The 20,865-nt window shown below is 35.8% G+C and overlaps 1 protein-coding gene across 17 annotated transcripts in view; it reads right to left on the bottom strand.

Annotated features, from left to right (window-relative positions):
• Positions 1-20,865, bottom strand: part of CCDC91 (coiled-coil domain containing 91) — a 176,751-nt gene that overhangs the window by 81,713 nt on the left and 74,173 nt on the right. For all 17 annotated transcript variants that reach the window (XR_010885611.1, XR_010885614.1, XR_010885615.1 and 14 more), the window contains one exon: positions 4,075-4,182. Coding sequence is in view for 13 of the 17 variants with exons in the window: in XM_067304538.1 (XP_067160639.1) it covers positions 4,075-4,182 (108 nt within the window). In the remaining 4 variants the exon portion in view is untranslated. The remainder of the gene's footprint in view (positions 1-4,074; positions 4,183-20,865) is intronic.

The raw sequence follows: 20,865 nt of genomic DNA on the forward strand, positions 1-20,865 counted from the left end.
CTAATGCAGATGGTGACTTTAAGTTGAAGCCAATGCTCATTTACCATTCCGAAAATCCTAGGGCCCTTAAGCCCAGTTAGCCCCCCTATGCTAAATCTACTCTGCTTGTGCTCTATAAATGCAACAAAGAAGCCTGGATGACAGCATACCTGTTTACAACATGGTGTACTGAATATTTTAAGCCCACTGTTGAGACCTACTGCTCAGAAAAAAAGATTCCTTTCAAAATATTACTGCTCATTGACAACGCACCTGGTCACCCAAGAGCTCTGATGGAGATGTACAATGAGATTAATGTTGTTTTCATGCCTGCTAGCACAATGTCCATTCTGCAGCCCATGGATCAAGGAGTCATTTCCACTCTCAAGTCTTATTATTTAAGAAATACATTTCATAAGGCTATAGCTGCCACAGACAGTGATTCCTCTGATGGAATTAGGCAAAGTAAATTGAAAATCTTCTGGAAAGGATTCACCATTCTAGGTGCCATTAAGAACATTTGTGATTCATGGGAGGAGGTCAAAATTAAATTAACAGGAGTTTGGAAGAAGCTGATTCCAGCCCTCATGGATGACTTTGAGGTGTTCAAGACTTCAGTGGAGGAAGTAACTGCAGATGTGGTGAAAACAGCAAGAGAACTAGAATTAGAAGTAGAGCCTGAAGATGTGACTGAATTGCTGCAATCTCATGATAAAACTTTAATGCATGAGGAGTTGCTTCTTATGGATGAAGAAAGAAAGTGTTTTCTTGTGATGGAATCTACTCCTGGTGAGGATGCTGTGAACACTGTTGAAATGACAACAAAGGATTCAGACTATTACATAAACGTAGTTGATAAAGCAGCGGCAGGGTTTGAGAGGATTGACTCCAGTTTTGAAAAGTTCTGTTGTGGGCAAAATGCTATCAAACAGCATTGCATGCTTCAGAGAAATCCTTTGTGAAAGGAAGAGTCAACAGATGCGGCAAACTTCATTGCTGTCTTATTTTAAGAAATTGCCACAGCCACCCCAGTCTTCAGCAACCACCACCCTGATCAGTCAGCAGCCATCAACATCGAGGCAAGACCCTCCATCAGCAAAAAAGATTATGACTCGCTGAAGGCTTAGCACTTTTAGCACTTTTTAGTAATAAAGTATTTTTTAATTAAGGTATGTACATTGTTTTTTTTAGACATAATGCTATTGCACACTTAATAGACTACAGTATAGTGTAAATATAACTTTTATATGCACTGAGAAACCAAAAATTCATGTGACTCGCTTTATTGCAATATTTGCTTTATTGTGGTGGTCTGGAACCAAACCTGCAGTATCTCTGAGGTATGCCTGTACATAATCAAAGACAACTTGTGCCAATGAGCTGACAGTTCGCTCTCGGAGGGGAGGAGAAAAGAAAGGAGAAGCTGATAATGATGCTACCTATAGCTAATTAGTATGGTGGAAAATCTTGCATGTCACAAGGATTAACTCCAGAAATTTGGCTAGCAGAAAACCGAGATAGAACTGGGCCTTTCACTTCTTCCCCTAGCCTGGAAGTCACAGCATTGTAAATGGAATACATCAGGAGTATGGTAGCTTTCCAGATAGGCTTTTACCATATACCTCCATCACTGACACCCAGGGAAAATACAGCTTAAATACCAAAAACTTGAATAGACTCTAATGATTAGTTAAATACTAGCACAGAAAAAAAACAGCATTTCCTCTTTCCCAAAGAGCCATTTTAGGAAGGTAGGAGCAGGATACTGTTAAGGTGGGAGTGAGGTTAGGAGAAAGCATAACAAAGGAATCATGAAACTACATGAGATACCTTTCGTTTTGTGGAATTCAAAATAGAACAGCAGAAAATTTGGAAGGAATGGCAAGCAGAAGAGAACAAAAATTTAGAAGGTTGGAGAAACTGCTTCAATGGTGTGAAGGCAAAATACTGCTTGTAAAACAAGAATATTAAAATAAAACAACAAAAGCAGCGCTATGCTTATTTTCAGAGCATACTTGTACTGTGTGATTACTGCTATGGCATAAAGCCTCTTCAAATGAAGCAAGATGAATACTTTTAATTCTCAATATAAACATACATATGTATGTACAATGCCATAATAAAGAATATTAATCAACTTGCTGTATAGTCATTAGTCATCATGTCAGCAATCTTAACTATTAGCCCAGAACAAATGCCTTGGAGAAAAACAAATGCTAGAACACACACATAAGTAGATAATACATTTAAAAACAGATATATTAAAAAAATCCATAGTATGCATTTCTCAGACCTCTTCCAACAAACTTTTATGACTGAACAAAATTCATAAGTGTTATTTTATAAAAACTGATAATTCTATCATAAACACTCACAGATTTTATCTGCTTGCTTAGGCTTCAAAATCCCAGAGGCTAATATCACAGTTAGAGATAGTAAACCTTGATTGAGTTGAATAAGAAATACTTGGAAATTTGTAAACAAAAAGTAAGCCTTTTCTGGGGTCCAAAAGTCATATTATGTTACATTAAATGTAGCCATGATGTGAACTGGTTCCTGTGTTATAACAGAAGTACTTTTCTGTCCTACAGCCAAGAACAGGCCCCTCACACTCATGAGTTCTACTGAAAAAAACATCTCATTTAGATCCCCAGGTAAGTTTGAACTTCTTGAATGTTCGCACACTTCTGTCCCCAACTGGTGGTTTGAAATGTTACATATCATCGAACAGTATTTTTGCTAAATTTGAAAGTACACCCCCAAAAAATTGTTCTATAATGCTTCCAGATTTCATGAGATTCACTCATTTTTAACATTCAGAAGGTTATAGTAAATCAGTACACAATATATTCATTTCAGAAACACAAAACATTTTATAAAAATCCATTTTTACTTCCTTTTTAGGCATAGCTATAGGGTATGCATTGCAGAACTCTGTAGTTCTGTGCAGTATGTTCCTCTTGCAAGACAGAACTGATTTCTCCAAGCTGTTATGCCTCTTTCTGTTACACTGTTTATACAGATGCTTATATATTTGTGATATATTTAACAGATATGATAACAGTCAGACATTCATAAAATACTGTTGAAAACGGTGGAATATTTCAAATGGACTTTTGATGTGTTTAGGTCTAATTTACTCCAGGAAAGTTAAACTGATAAACAAACTATTATTCTTTCCATTTTTAGTAGAATTGCTGCTCATGGTATTTGAAAAGTAACTGTTAATTACAATGTAAACAACCTTAGAATGCTATTAGAAAACTAACTGACTTAAAAAAACAAAACAAAAAACTTATTTACTAATCACAGTTATTATTCCAATTCGTGAGTTGTACTTAAATCAAACTAAGATATTTTCAAAAACCAGCCAGGTTTACACTGTTCAGATGCTCCAGATACTCATCAGTAATTGATGTGACTTCAAGTACTTGTTATGCAGTGCTCCTTCAATCATCAAGCAATGTTAAGTGGTAAAGGTAAGCACTATATAAGCATATTTATGTATATATATTTCTGAATTTTATATAATTCCTCATATTAATATTTTTTTCTATTTTTATACAAGATTTCCATGAAACGAGAATAGGTTTGAACAACAGTTGTTTGTATGTCTACTGCCTAAAAAGAATCAAAAGATTTGGACCAATAATTTGTGTGAACCCCATACAATCAAATGTTACATTTAAATATGAAAATTAAGTTATTGCATGTTTTCTCCAAGGCTACAGAAAATGACAGCCATTAAAGGAGTATGCATTTAATTGCTCTAAGATTCCTCCTCCTCAGTGCTACAATCTTCTTGAATTTTTGCTAAGTGGGTTTAAGTGTCATAAAATACCTTGGATCCCCACAAACAGAGACCTATTGTTTGTTGTGCATTTTTCAAATATTTATCTTTACTGTTATGCTGAGGACGCAAGGTGAATTACTTTTTTTTTGGTGATCATGTGTGTTCATATTTTCTCAAATAAATAGAAAAGAACCGAAACTAAAAGAAAATCATGAAGCTTTTTGTATTGCATACATACATAGATAATGATATGTATGCGACAGACAGATAGCCTATGTATACTTGTCTGTACACATCCATACCTGAGCATTAAGAAGTTCTTCACATTTGTGAGAGTGTTTTTCAATTGTCAGTATATACTGTTTTTCAATAGCTGCTTCTCGCTGTTGAACTGTAGACTGCAGCAGCGCCTGCAAAAAGAAAGAACAGAATATTCAACAAAGATATAACTGGGATGTTTATCGGAAACTGGAAATCAACCATATACTTATGTATAACTAGAACGTGGAATGCTGTTACAAATTCAGAATGTGCAACTATTGAAGTACCTTTCTATGGAACACCACTTTGTTTTTAGATTTATATTTTCCCATAGACAGGATTAAAAATTTTTGGATCTCAGATTTCCTATACACAGTCTCTTAAAAGAGAGCAATACACAGAAGATAGAGAGTATTTCTGTTAAATATACTCAGTTTAGTGAGACCACACAAGAAGAGAAGCATATGAGAGCTGCTGAAGAAGAAAAAAAAAAAGAAAAAAAAAAGCCAGACATATTTCACTGGCTGACAAAACTCCACATCCTCTCGGCACGCTGTAAGATCCCATGGGCCAAGCATCATCTTCATGACCACAAGTCAAGTAAAAGCAGATGGAAATTCTGAGCAATTTAAAACATAAAAGAACAACCCCCCCCGGGAAGTTCACACTTGAATGTGAAGCAGTGGAAGTCAAAGTGTGGAAAGTTAAAGTACCAAAACAATACCAAGAAGATAATGAAATTAGGAATTCTGTGGGTATGCATGCATGTGTTTGCACACATGTCTACGTGCACACATGCACCTGACTGAACTCTAAAGAAGTTACAGCATTTGCATGCAGAAAGAAAAAAATAATTCAAATATATGAAAAACCAAATCACCATTTGAAGGAATTGCACTCTGATTTCCTTAAAACAATGCTATTATTTTTGCTCAGGAGTTACTTAACTCATGTGCTATACAGGGTTTTTTTTTTTCCCCTCAATATTATAAAATATATATTTTCCAAATATTCATTGGACTATTTATACACACTATAGAAAACTATTTTTAACTAGTAATCAACATAGCAAACTAGCTGAAATTACTGTATAAGTTAAAACAGACATGAGTTTTATAGAAAACAGATCTTTGGCCCAAATGGAGACAAAGCAAATAAAATAAAAAAGTCCCATCTTTCAAATAATCTTTGTTTTGGAAATATATTTACTTGATGGAACATAACACACACATTAAATGCAATTTTGAAAACTTAAAAAAAAAAAAAACAACAAACACACAGCACAACAATATTATATAGAAATGACTTTTGCCAGTTTTTGAACTATCTTCCCACATTTTCCACTACTTAGCCTGTTTTGCCAAAATGAGGATTCTTCAGGATATCGCTAGTGCTACAGTACAGTAGTTTCAACACAGGCTCAGAAAAATTTGAAAGTTAACAAACAATAGACTGTACTTCATATAAACTTTAATTGAAGAATAAGTTTTCTGGCTTTTGCAGGGTATTTAACTAGTCACAAGTTTACTTTCATAAAAGCCAATTTCTTTCCAGCTACCTTCACTTCTTGTATTATATAAATTCAGACAATCAAAAAAATTTAACTCACAAAGGAGTATAACTTCTGCATGTGAAACTCTATATTTAGCTGAATCCTACTGTGTATACACTGAAATTGCCATGTATCACTGGCAAAAAAGTCTGTACTTTGAATGTCTTTCTCTTTTTTTTTTTTTGCTTAAACTAATGTGACAAGAATTGTTCCATTATTAAAAAAAAAGGGGGGGGGGAGGCACAAAAGGAAAAACATTCTGATCCCATCCCAGAAAAACAGTAACAGAAGAGTCATTAAGTTGCAATGTATTTTCTTAAATTGTTTCTTCTTGCTCACACCAAGGGTAGAGTCACTTTACAGACTTTACTATGGGAGCTTATCTAGTGACTGTTATATTCCTATTAAATGGTAGCAAGAACTTTGTTTTGTAGGAAATAAGTTTTTACCCATTAGATGGAATAGGTAATTAAAATTTTATCTTAAAAAATAAAAAATAAAATAAAAAAATCTTCCTTTTCCATCACCTACACTACTAATATAGCTTGAACAGCAACATGAAATTGACCCTGTGTTTGAGTATTCCACTAGGCGACCCAGTCATGAGACAGAGAGAAAAATTACTATACGTGGCACAGAACTTCAGAGATGGCTTCCCTATTGCGCCATGAAAACTGGCTAGACACGAATCTTTATTTTCTATGGAGAGATGCAGCAGAGCAGTCAAAGAGACAGGCATTTAAAAGACAGAATCTACAGAGTGAAAATAATGTAAATTATTTTGACCAAGGCACAAATTTTAAGTGACCTAAAACAAAATGAGGCGTGTCATATAAAATTCTAAAATAACAATAACTCCTTTGTATAAAAATAATATTTCCCCTTTCACGGATAATTTGAAGATTCTCTGGCCCTATGATTTTAAGACATGTTTTAGAATCAAAATACAATGCTAAATTCTTTATTTTTTATTTATTATTTTATTATGTATTAAAGTGTAGAATGTTTTTATTTTCATGAGAGAATACACATTCTCAGAGAATTTTTTATGCTCAGGACTGATCATAATTGTCAGTACTAGAAGATAAGGAGCTTCTATAAAACAGAAATTCTACCTTAGGTATGAAAAGTGTCATAGACAAATGGCGTTGCTTGACAAATATAGGTGTATCTTGCCTTTAAACTCTTTCATTATTCTTCACTGTTATTAAATGCATGTCCCAAACTTTATTATAAATTATCATAAAGAAAACTTTTTTTAAAATGTCAGATTTGACATAGTTTCCTTTAATTCTTATTTAACATGCACCTGGTGCCTACGATACTACTACATTCACTGCCAACAGTCTATATCTGCCTGTCTTTAGCTGACCACAGAAAGTGGGGATGTCATGAGAGATGGATAAACATAAGGATGTCATAAAAGAATATCTTTCCAAATGATAAAAAATTAGGACATTTTGCTCTTTATCTGATCACAACAGCTATTTAAGGTCTCTTGGTGGGGTAAATACAGCAGAGATGCATGGTATCCACTGCTTTGGCAAATTTAATAACTTTAGTAGATTATTCTGAAAGAGTTGCATACATTTGTCTATTCAGTGATAGGCATCTCTAACTTATGCTTCTTACGCTCTTAAGATGCTTTCTTCAGTACAAGGAAATAGAAGTCTAACTAATTGGTACTCTGGGCAGCTACTTGTCACTGCTCAAACATCACTTTCTTCCCAAATTAATTACATGTTATCCAAATGGGCTGATGTTCCATAAATCTGTGGTCATTGACCTAATATCAACATGGCATGGTATTCCTGAAGCAGCAGCCATCCTTCAATAGCTCATGGAATCTTTTCAAATAAGATTAGAGCAGAATGTAGCCTATGGCATCTCTAGCATAAAGTCAAAGGGTGGGATTTCAATATGGGTATTCTTGGTAATTTCCTTCTCCCTCCGTATATTGCACAATGAACTTTCACAGGGTCATCCTGTACCAACAGCCAGTTTCAGGACTGTGACAACAGGAGGCGTCAATCTCAGGTGTGGATGTGTTGCTACACTCCTATCATATTATTATCTAAATCTACACTTGTTACAGTTCTAGAAGTAGTGATAGCTTCAGTTCCTCAGGATTTCTTTACATATATCAAGTGTCTACTACTGATTTTTGGTTTTCTTCCTCAGACAGCACGAAACATGATACACAGCCCTAACTAAACTTGCCTTTAACAAAAACTGAGCTTGTCCTTTAGGTCTCTGTTAGAACCAGACAAACGGTGGTACTTTTTGGGTGTTACTGGATCTTCTTTGCCCGTGGCTCTCAAACATCTTTTCCACCACTCATAAAAGTCATTTTATCTAAGGTACCACAGTCCTTTACACAGCTACTTTAAAGCAGTTTGCTTAGAATTCAAAACCATAGGTGAATGAAATCTCTATTCACTATAGAAATAGTTATGATCATAGCTACATCATTGTTTTTTGAACTGATGCCTTTCCACTAATCAAACAACAGACTTTAGAAGGACTATGTACTGAATAATCAAAGTATATTTAGGTATATTAAAATAAGAACAGTCACATCTTTTCTCAGACTTCTGAAGTTAAAACAAAAACACCACCACTAGAGCTCCAAGTAATAGGCAATCAGCTACACTTGTTTGAATTAAATTTGAAAGTTTTATTCTTGGCTTTTTAACATTTCCTTCTTTGCTGTATCATATTACTTTTTACCATGACTAAACTGGACAAAAAAAACATTGACTGAGAAAACCAAGAATTAATGTCCAAACTGATAACAGTGTACTAGATTTTGCTCAGAGGCATAATTCATTTCCAACTTGGCATTATCTTAGCTAGTCAAAGATTTAATTCAGTCAAGTTTAAAGCCTCAGACTTCAATCTATACCTATCTTGGTTTATAGGTCAGAAAAAGAAAAAGATAGTTTGATTTGTAGGATTTTTTGTTTTGCTTTGAAGAAAACTCAAATCAGATCAGATCAAAATTCCAGTTATTTAAATGACATACAAAATGCAAATACATGTAAGAAAAGATTGTCATCTACAGCTTGAAAGATGACACAAAGTCATAATTTTAAAGTCCAAAGAAAGAAGCAAAGACACAGTAAAGTAGCATACGTGTTGCAGACAAAATCCAAGGTCTTATATATGTCAAGTGTCTGTTCTCATAAATTTGATGAAGAACATTAGTGTTAAAAAAGAATTCAATTGTTTTAATAAAAAATTTGTGACATTTATTTTGCTCCTCCTTTGTTTTTGGCCCCTTAATTTTACTAATCTTTTTGCAGTGTAGGAAGTAGGGGGAGAGACAGAAAAGGGTCACATAAAAAACAAAAGTAGGAAGGGAGATTTTCAGTATTCTAGGCAATGAAAGTGTTTGAATGTTCAATGTTTCAAATCCCTACAGTAAGGCACTATCAGCCTTGCAATTAAACAACACAAACAGGATCAACACCTCTCTGTAAAAACAATGTCAAAAGGTCCAACTGGAGGAGCAATCTACTATCAGTGTGACATACAGCTCTCCTACCATGCAAGATCTACAGCTGCGTTTCATAAGTCAACAGAATGGTTGATACTTGCCAAAATGACTGCTGCCAGACAAGTCACTGCTTATCCATAGTTTTGAATTACTGGATAGCTGAGTCCTTCAGGATTGAAAAAGTTAATTCCTGATAATATGGAATCCACTGGTGAACAAGTCTTAGCATTTTGTCTGTTGCAACTATAGAGGTTTCCATTTTTAACTCTGACTGTCTGTGACTTTGTGATGTTTCTCATCCATAAGCTCTCATAAATAGAGCAAGTTTGACATAACAAGATCCAGGAGTAATCTAAATAAAAACATATGTCCCATATAAAAGTCCCTTTTAAGAGGAGAATAACATTTTGAATAAGCTGCAAATTCTTGCATCTTAACAGATATTTACAAATTATGCCAACTGTTTCATGACAGATGAAAAGAAAGGGTCTCACCAAGCAATAAAGCAAAGGCTGAGAGCACATTTAAAAAAATAAATCATACATGACTTCTAGATATCCTGCCCGCCTCTTTTGAGGGACAAAGATATGAATTAGATTGTGGATTTCTCATGTTTTCTAGAACAAAAATTAGGTAGTCAAATGATTTACATAAGAAAGTCATCAAAAGGTGATCAGTGTTCACATTTTAAAGGCCAGTAATACATAATTGCAAATGTCATCAGTTCAAACTGTCTTCAGTACCTTCACAAGAAAAGCCAGATCATTGCTATTTTTTATTTCAGTTCATCTTTAGATGCATTAATATAAAAAGTAACTATTGATTGTTGATGCATATTCTGTTCTGGATTTACAATATACATTTCCTTTGAATTATACTAACATGAATGGGACATCTCTACAATAAACTAACAGCACAACTGCTACTGCATTGCTTATTCTATTCCCCAAACCATACTCTAGCCATGAAGGCTATAAAATCCAACCCAACCTTGAGTAGAACTGAAAAAGTTGTGTGTTTGGGGGGAGAAAAGGATGCCAAACTACCACATACATACTTGATTCCCCTAAAATCAGAATTACTTTCCAAAATTACACTGGCTTAAGGGAGCCAGTCAAAAAGCAGTGACAAGCAACTATTTTTCTCCAAAACCATGTTCATAAAAATCCTCAAACATTTAAATGTTCATACAAAGGTTAAATGGTTTGGTACAAAACATTTTCTAATTGCTCTGCTCGAATATTTAAAAGCAAGTATATCTTAGTTTTATAAAAGGGATTTTTGCCAAGACAAATCAAATTTACCTGAGTACATTGGGCCAAACACTCGTTTCAACTCAGATATAAAACTCAAAACTAAGTTAAGTTCTCTGTATAAGGATATTTTGGAAGACTGAGTTGAAACCAGATCCAAACATCATAAGAACTTTATCCATAACCACTATGGGGTGTCCTTGTGGAGTAAATATTAGTAGATTCTGTATCTGGAATATGTATCTTGTTTACTCTCATATGTGCTTTACCAATGGTCAAACTTGGTTTGCATCACAAGTTTAGAAAAACATGGACAGTGCTAAAGGTTGTGCTCCTGTGTACAGTTAGGTTGTCCTGGAACTTAACTGACAGCAAACTGTGTACCGTGGTAACACTAGAGACTTCTTTCACTGCATACAGACTAGAGACGAAACAAATGTGTTTGTGCTTTTGTCCAGTTGGAGTCATATTTTCTGACTTTTAAACTGAGATTGAACAAAGATATTTATCCCCTATTTCTACAAGCTGTAAGTGTAGAATACTTCATGCTTTCTAAAGTTTGTGCTTGTCCTTGGAAAGGACAAAGTTAAATGACTAAGATTTTGTCAAAACCAAAGCACAGCCACCACTCCAGCCCATCTTTAATATAAAACCATTTGCCCAACCCTAGCACATATTGTCTAAATTCTACTGGCAATAGAAACCACAGCTGATTGCCCAGAAAAAGGATTTATTGCATGGCCAAGAGCCAGAATTTATGAGAATACTTCTTGAATTATATAGCAGAAATAGAGACCCTTACCCCCAAATTCATCCCCAATTCCCTAAAAGTAGCAAATTGCCAAATTTCTCTCTCCCTCTCTGTCTCTTTCTCTCTCTCTCATCCCCCTACATTTTCTGGCAGAAAAAGATTATTCAGAAAACAAAAAAGGAAGAGAAAACCACGGTAGAGTTAATCAGCCTCCCTCATCACCTCCAAAAAACAGTATAAAAGCAATTCTAAACCCTGCAAGAAACAAGTTTCTCAATTGCAATATTGCTTGAAAATGTTAAAAATAGACCAACTCACATGAAACATTACTAAGAGATGTCCACCATGATGAGCAGGCTGCTGCATTAACCAATATGAGATACTTAAAAGTACAGTACCAAAAAAACAGAGTAAATCCAAAAGACTCTTCAGTTTCTTCCCACCACTCAGGCATCATTAGCTTGCTTTGGCAATTAAGCATAAATCAGTACAACAAATATCTGCTTTACTTCAAAATTTCTAAGTCAGCATAGTCAAAACAAGTAATATTTTAAAAATAAAACCACCTACGGAAACCAAGCATATCATCCTTCAAATATATGAAAAACAATAAATACTAGCATTAATTTCAGCAGTAGTACATAATAATTGCTATGTTTTATAGCATCATACAATGATTCATCTAATTCAGGATTCTGTCTCCACCAGTATCTGGTTCCTGCTACTTTGAGGGCAAAATATTAGATAACATTCCTAACCAATTATTGAATTATTAGTCAATAACAGGGAAGAGGAAACAGTTAACATTTTTTCCTGATCCTGGAGATGATACACTACTTCAACAAACCACAATATTTGACTGGTTGTATCATAACTCAGTTATCAGCTCATACACATATCATATAAACTAAACTATTTCAAAGTTTTTCCAAAAATGTCTTTTTCAACAGAATCCAAGACACTGTATATTTTTATTATCAGGCTACTGTCAGACGAGCTTTCCTTGAAGTGAAAATGACACACTCCCATATAGGTGCTATGAAATAAAGACTTTTTTGTACAAATAAATATTAACCAAAAATTGAAGCAATTAAATTCCTGTTTAGGTCAGGGTGAACTTGCAATTTACAATAAAGTGGGCTCTCAATGAGATAAAAGAAAATGTGAAATTGAATTTCCTGGATTGTTTCCACTCATAATCATAGCATGTTAACAAAGCTTAAATACAGCTCCTGCTGTGAAATTTTACATATCAAGCTGAACAGTATTTCCTGTGGAAAATTCTTCTCATGAGTTATTCTTGACAGAAAATCAACCCATCAGGGTATGAAGAAGCTTTACAGTTTCACTAACCAATGTCCTATTTACAGTGTGCACTGAGTTTTAGTCAGGTGTTTCAAAGACATACTGTAAGAGATATTTGAACCAAATAGAAGAATAGGCTAATGTATTTTTATAAATTGGCATAACAGAATTCCAGTTTCATTCTACAGCTGTTTTTAGTACATTGGTAATGATCAACAACTACAGTTTGAATACCTGTTTAGCTAGACCTCTCAGTTTTACTGCTTTGAGTTTAATGGATTTATTTTCCACAAAACAGTTTTCCCTACTCCTGCAAAAAACAAATAGCAAAACTCACTTTTAATCAAAACTTTCAAGTATTATCATGACTTACCATCTTAGTTATTGTTATATAGTCACAATCTCACACAACAAATATTATTAGTAAAAAAGGAGGAAGAGATTTTTATGATTGAAATATTACGATGCTTTCATTAATATTAAAATATTTTTCTAGCCAGACTTTTAGGAAAACTGAGACTTTTTTGATTTTTTCTTTTATCACAATTCTGTAGAAAATATTTATCTATATTTTTACAATAGTTCCATCACTGTTGTATTTGAATACTGCTACTATGTAGAAATGACAAGAAACATCTTGCCTTCTTTTCTAGACATCAGTTCTTCATGACAAAAGACTGCATTATATTCATAGCCTACAGTGAAAGCATGCCAGAATGAACAGCCCTATTGCAGGAAAACAACTAAAGAGTGTGAATTCCTAATGTTTTAAAAGGCTGAAATGCAGTGTAAGTAATAAACTTCAGTAAAATAAGCAATGTGTGAGGCACAGTAAGAAAATAAATGCAGAAATTTTTTATAAGACCTTTCCAAAGATTATGAACTTTCACAGAAAAGAAAGTCAGTGAAAACAAATTTGAATATTTTCATAATAAACGATACTTGTTAAGACATAAGTGCTACCGATAGCAAACGGAAGATAATTAGGATGAAAATTTCCGTGTACCTTCACGGAAGGCCTCCCCCCTTATTGTTAAGATACACATATTGCGGTTGACTTAGGCATCCCCCCTTCCTCTTCATTGCCTGTACAGGGAGGGAACCCATCTCCCAATTTAGGTAACTTCAGATAATACCCTCTGTTTCTGAAGTCTTTTTCCTAAACAACCCAACTGACAAACTAAAGAAGAAACAACCCCCCCAAAAACACTTAAAATCATCTGATTGCTAAATCTTTCTGAGTCAGGTTACAGTCAAATACATGTTTAAAAACAAACAAACAAACAAACAAACAACCCCCTTATTTTATTAATGAACACTTAATTTTTGATTGAAAAAGAATATGCATTCATACAGTCATTGTCAGACCTCCCTATATAATTTTATATATCTGACTTCTAAATAATACTGGCTTTCATACAACAAACTAAGGGTAAGTACAAATTTCCACCAAAAAAAACCCCCAAAAAACCAACCACCTTGTGATTAAATCTTCTTCCACTTAAAGTCCTACTGTGCAGATTCCTAGAATGCTAAATATTCTCTCCTAACTAGTATTCAATAGACATATGAAATAAAAATAAATAAAACACAAACAAACAACAACACGGAAAGAGCCCATGCAATGAATGCAACGTATTCACTACTGCCTCTTTTAGTATAGATGTTATTGCCTAATGTAACAACATTGTAAAATCATAGATAAGCCTCATGGAGCAGTTAAAGTTCAAAGAAAGCAGGACAGCCCAAATACTTTCCTTGAACTGGAGTCTTTGAAGTGAGGTTCTTTTATAACTATATCTTACCCCAGTACTCAAGATTTGGGCATGATATTATAAGGCTTTCAATCTCATTTGGGACTCCATATTGACCACCATATAGACATTTCAGTGATACAGCTCTTTTCTAAGACCATACTCTCTGGCTATGTCTAACATAAGCACTATTGCTTCTGAGGTGCTAACTGTACAAAATAAAAACAAGTACCAAGGAAATACTGTTGAGTGCCAGTGCTCTTCTCCAGTAAAATATCAACATCCCTAATTAATTTCTTCTGTAATTTCTCTGAATTCTCAGATACAGGACTTCTGCTAGGTCCCCTAATAAAACTCGAAACAAAACTTAAAATCATCCTTTCCACTCAAGGGATTGACTGTTTTGTCCTTCTCAGACAGATATTTGGTTCTTTGTACTTGCAGACTAATGGCACACAACATTAATTTTTTTCAGGCACAGAGATAAGATAGGAATGTATAAATGCCATGCCAAGAACTAGGTCCCCTACCAACTGAGCTTCTCTTTTTTTTTTTTTTTTTAATAAGATCCTCTTTATTGCATATCAAATAATCCAGTTGCATAAATCATCTCCAGAAAAGTATACAGCTAAGAGGGTCAAATTATGAGATTATCACAGCTACTGCTTTTGACAAATAAGCAGAGATAGATACAGTTATTCTCAGTAGAAAAGAAAAAAATACTGAAAAATGACAGAAAGTAGGTTTCACAGCATGATTTGAAGATGATTAGATATTCCCTCAGACATGGTTTGTCCAAGATGTGCATTACTCCAGATGCATGCAGTGAGGAATTGACAAATAATGATGTAATTTTGCACAGTGCTGCAGTTTGACTCATTAATGTCCAGAGTCATGAAGTGGTAGACTGCATTTGAGTGGAGAGAGACACTTACAGCCACTGGTGGAATTAAGAAGCCATTCTCAGCTTGGGATTCAACGAACCCTCTGCTATATAAAGTACAGAAGCATAAATTCACAGCATCCTGTGAGAAGGATAGACTAGGAATTGTTATTACAATTTGCACTGATTTTATGTAGTCTTTGTTTAAACAGGTACTTTTAATGCCTCTGATGTTGGAGGAAACAATATGAATAAAGCTGAATACTCGTAATTATTTAATCCTTAACAGATATTCTTAATGATTTTTAAAACTTGTTTTGCTATTCATTTTCCTACTATCCAGGATGGTGAAGAATTACCAGAAGATATGAAACCTATTTCAAATTTAATATTATTATTACCTTATGTTGGGTTCACAAAATACAGCAACTTTTATTGCACTCTGATTCAACACCCATATCCTTTTTAAATTTTGCTCTCAATGGTGGTTAAATCCAGGTGGCAACAGGATGAAAGCACTTGAGAAAATTATCAATTACAGCATATCCTAAGAATCTGCTGTCAGAGTTAAAAAAGAGCTGCTATGGTTTAAGATACTTTCTGCAGAAGAATTCCTAAGGAAAGGAGACAGTACTGAAATTACTTCCCTTCTTAAATTTCCCTGCTGGTTGAAATTAAACTTTCTTACTGTTAACAGTAAATCAAAATCATTGACTGTAAACTGTCTGAGCAACAATTCTGAAAGATTTGGGCTGCACTGTATTAATTGTTTGAAGTTTGTGGCTTTTGTTCAAATATTTCAGGCTAAACTAACCTCTCCATACCATAGGAACAAGCTAACTCACTGGTGAAATATGGTTATTAAATCTGCCAGTGCTGAAGTCTATTGGTCCACAGCAGATTTAGAACAGCTGCTTTATGAAATCTTATACATGAACCTCACATGATGAGGAACAGTCTAAGAGTAGTTTAACTTCTGTGCATAGAAATCCATACTCTCAAAGCACTTTTTACAATAAAATTTCAAACACACCCATATATTTATACCATAAAATACATCATACAAATTTTCAGTAAATTATTTCAAGTTGAAGTAATGCTTGAATTACCAATATGTGGATCCTTTTCTAAAATCTTTGTTTTAAAATTAAAGAAACAGTGGTCCTTTATTCCTTTTAATCACAAAGACAGTTGGCAGCAGGAGAAATGACAGCGTTACAGCTTTCTGACTGACAAACTTACTAACTGAAATGAGGACCTTTAGGGTTAAGCTTTCTGACTCCAGATGACTACGGTTCAGTAAAGGAAAAGGAGATTTCTCAAACAATGAATTTAAAAAAAAAAAAAAAAAAAAGAAGCAAGCCACACACACACACGCGCACATGCACACTACGACAAACTCAAGCTGACTTCAACACAAAGATTTTCTAAAATTGTATTCACTCTTCAGTTATAGTTAGATTCTAAGAATTTCTCTCTCTCAAGTATCACAGTCCTAAAGTCATCAGGAGCAGAAAAGGAGCTTAGGATATTGGTGAGTTTAGAAGAGGTAAAAACCCAGGTGTTTTTTAAACAAGCTTTTATAAAAGATGACTGAAAACTGAACAGTAGTTAGAGCAATACTGAAATCAATAGCTTTTTGAACTTTGGATCATCACATGCCTCAACTATCAATAAATTGCCTGCTTCAGAAATTGAGTAGATAAGAAAAGTGGATCCAGATATTACTCACTTGTTTTTAACTGTTTAAAAAAAAAAAAAAAAAGGATTAACTAGAGTCAAAACTTGTGACACAAATTTTCTGTAAGAGGCCTTTACCCAGCTTAATATTGTCTCTTCAACTCCACTGCATTTGCATCATACTAATTTAAATTCCTTTGGACACACTGGCACACACTTGAAGGCCCAAGTTGCATATCACTGTGCTGTTAATTCTACCGCAACTTACACATGGACTAGTATAGAAGTTTTAAGTGAAATGCAAACACCTGCAACAACTTTTGACTTTAATCCTGTCATTTTGTGTCAGGCCTTTCTGGGCAAGTAGGTCATCTTGGAAATCGAATAAGTCAAGCTGCGGTATTTCAGACAAAGAGCTGAAAACTAGCTAAGTCCTTCACTAGGGCTAGAACTATGTTAAAAAAAAAAAAAGATACCCTGATTTTAGATTAACTTCTTTTGTAATAAAATCTTTTAAAGTTTTGCTCTGTTTGTTAGAGGGTATCTGTTCAGTTCTACTGAACAGTTATCACAGGTCTACTGTTGACACAAATATTTCTGAAAGGCAGTCCAATGGCCCTTACATATCCCATACTTTGCAAATCTGTCTACTCTTACGTTCTGGGCAATAAAACAAAACAAAACAAAAACAACACCAAAGACTTTCCATAAAAGGAAGCACCCATCTGATTCATGCAAGCTGTCTTTCAGAAGACTAATAATTGCATAAAATAATCCAAGTAAATAAATACCACCAAATAAATACACCGGCCTGTAACCTCATATTCTTTAAAGCCTACACCAAAGGATATTTTATATGGTGAGAAATATAAGCAAAACAGATTAAAAAATCTTAACTCGCCTATTTACAGAACTATGACAATTTTAGAACAAAAGCTTGATTAAACAAGCAAAGGAAAAATTCTTATGCTGCTTGTGGTAAGTATTTTACAATGTGACATGATCCCACAAGCATCATTTCCAAGATCTATATTTACTTATCCTTAATGAAGATAATTATGAAGGATAAAAGTTTAAAAAAATAGTGACGTGAAAGGCAAAAATTAAACAAAATCAGGTAAACCCCAGAAGGGGACACCTGGCCTACACAGGCCACTAAGTTCATTTTTAATTTGTTTTCCCATGTTTTTAACACAAATTTCTTGACTTTTTCCCCAGTGTGTTATAGATGGTTTATTTTGTTGAAATGAACATAAGAATGTCAGATGCTTAACAATGGCCAAAGTTTTTTGAAGGCTTGTGCTACAAAGTGTTTAATGGTGTCTTTTACTGGATTTCCCAGCACATTTGGTGAGCTAACATTCCAAAGATAACTGGAATAATTTTGAGTGCTTACAAGTCCTTCAAATTGGATCATTCAATATTTCAGCTTCTTAAATACACTCTGTTTTCTACACTGTTACCATCCTAAAAAGGATCAATTACAACAAGGCCAGAAACTGAAAAGGTTTGGTCTTAAGATTAAGTTCCTGGCCTAAGATGAACATATTAAGGAAAGATTAATGTGCAGAAATATTGTCCTTTTTAGAACAAATCATTCCCCAATATAAGGAAGAGCAATCAGAAAAATATAAATCATTTTTAAGAAGAAAAGGATATAACAGAAACAAGGTTGCTGCAGTAAATCTGCAAAAGTAATAGTTTGCTCTAAACATAATGGAAAACAAGAGCTTTTTGATTACTAATCTGTATGGTAACACCTGTTGGCCATATATATATAAATAACAGTAGCAATATTTTCAAACCATTCTATATAAAATATATGTTCATCCTAAAGATTCTATAAGTACTATCGCATAGTTGAACACAGACTGCCAAATATCCTAAACTTCCAGGGACAAGATGAATCCCATTTAAACCTTTCTACTAGGTTCTGATCGAGTTTCCTTAAAACCTTGTAAGTGACAGGCCTAATTCATTGTCCCCACAGTCCACAAGATGGCCATTCTCTTCTCTGACAAAAAAATATTGTTGAGATGCCTACCATACCATAACCGAACAATATAGCTTGTATCAAAGTATGATATGCAGGGCAGGTAAAGAGCTCCAAATTTTTCCAGGAATACAGTTTTCTCAAGTCTGAGGCCTTCTTTTTGTAGATGGCCCACTTACCAGCAACCCTGTAGGCAGAGGCAGAAAAAAAGGCAACTTTCTTTTCCTTCGTAAGCCTAAATGAAGTCCCTTTCACAAACTTACCAGTAAGAATACTTTTCTATGCCAGGAGTATGGAAAAGGTAGTAAAGGTAAGTAGTCAACTCTTTCACTGCTGTTTAACATGGAGTTTCAATATCTAATCTGGGGAGGTACCGTCACTCAGGACTACTTTCTGGGGATTATTTTCTAGGGCAACTGATGAATGGCTTGTTTATATACTTTGGCTATCACCAAACATTCAGCATTGGTTAATATTCAAATATCACTTCCTCCAGGCTCAAGAGCGGTGCATCCCTATGAGTAGGAAGTCAAGCAAAGGAGGCAGGAGACCTGCATGGATGAGCAAGGAGCTCCTGGCAAAACTCAACCAGAAGAAGGAAGTATACAGAAAGTGGAAAGGGGGACAGGCCACTTGGGATGAATATAGGAATGTTGTCAGAGTATGCAGGGATGCGACAAGGAAGGCTAAGGCCCGTTTGGAATTAAATCTGGCTAGAGATGTCAAGGACAACAAGAAGGGCTTCTTCAAATACATCAGCAGCAAGAGGAAGACTAGGGAAAATGTGGGCCCTTTGCTGAATGGGGTGGGTGCCCTGGTGACGAAGGATGCAGAGAAGGCAGAGTTACTGAATGCCTTCTTTGCTTCAGTCTTTCCTGCTCAGGCCAGCCCTCAGGAACACCAGACCCTGGAGGCAAGAGAGAAAGTCTGGAGAGAGGAAGACTTTCCCTTGGTGGAGGAGGAGTGGGTTAGAGATCATTTAAGCAAACTTGACACCCACAAATCCATGGGCCCTGATGGGATGCACCCACGAGTGCTGAGGGAGCTGGCGGACATTATTGCTAAGCCACTCTCCATCATCTTTGAAAGGTCATGGAGGACAGGAGAGGTGCCCGAGGACTGGAAGAAAGCCAATGTCACCCCAGTCTTCAAAAAGGGCAAGAAGGAGGACCCAGGGAACTACAGGCCAGTCAGCCTCACTTCCATCCCTGGAAAGGTGATGGAGCAGCTCATCCTGGAAGCCATCTCCACGCATGTGGAGGAAAAGAAGGTGATCAGGAGTAGTCAGCATGGCTTCACCAAGGGGAAATCATGCCTAACCAATCTGATAGCCTTCTATGCTGGAATGACTGGCTGGGCAGATGAGGGGAGAGCAGTGGATGTTGTCTACCTAGACTTCAGCAAGGCTTTTGACACTGTCTCCCATAGCATCCTCATAGACAAGCTCAGGAAGTGTGGGTTAGATGAGTGGACAGTGAGGTGGATTGAGAACTGGCTGAATGGCAGAGCTCAGAGAGTTGTGATCAGTGGCACAGAGTCTAGTTGGAGGCCTGTAGCTAGCGGTGTCCCCCAGGGGTCAGTCCTGGGTCCAGTCTTGTTCAACTTCTTCATCAATGACCTGGATGAAGGCACAGAGTGCACCCTCAGCAAGTTTGCTGACGATACAAAACTGGGAGGAGTGGCCGATACGCCAGAGGGCTGTGCTGCCATTCAAAGAGACTTGGACAGGCTGGAGAGGTGGGCAGAGAGGAACCTCATGAAATTCAACAAAGGCAAGTGCAGAGTCCTGCACCTGGGGAGGAATAACCCTATTCAGCAGTACAGGTTGGGGGTTGACCTGCTGGAAAGCAGCTCTGCTGAGAAGGACCTGGGAGTGCTGGTGGACACCAAGTTAAGTATGAGGCAGCAATGTGCCCTTGTGGCCAAGAAGGCCAATGGTATCCTGGGGTGCATCAGAAAGAGTGTTGCCAGCAGGTCGAGGGAGGTGATTCTCCCCCTCTACTCAGCCCTGGTGAGGCCACATCTGGAGTACTGCGTCCAGTTCTGGGCTCCCCAGTACAAGAGGGATGTGGCACTACTGGAGCAAGTCCAGCGAAGGGCCACAAAGATGATTAGGGGACTGGAGCATCTCTCTTATGAGGAAAGGCTGAGAGAGCTGGGCC

The sequence above is a fragment of the Apteryx mantelli genome, chromosome 1, assembly GCF_036417845.1.
Source record: "Apteryx mantelli isolate bAptMan1 chromosome 1, bAptMan1.hap1, whole genome shotgun sequence".
Classification (NCBI taxonomy): domain Eukaryota; kingdom Metazoa; phylum Chordata; class Aves; order Apterygiformes; family Apterygidae; genus Apteryx; species Apteryx mantelli.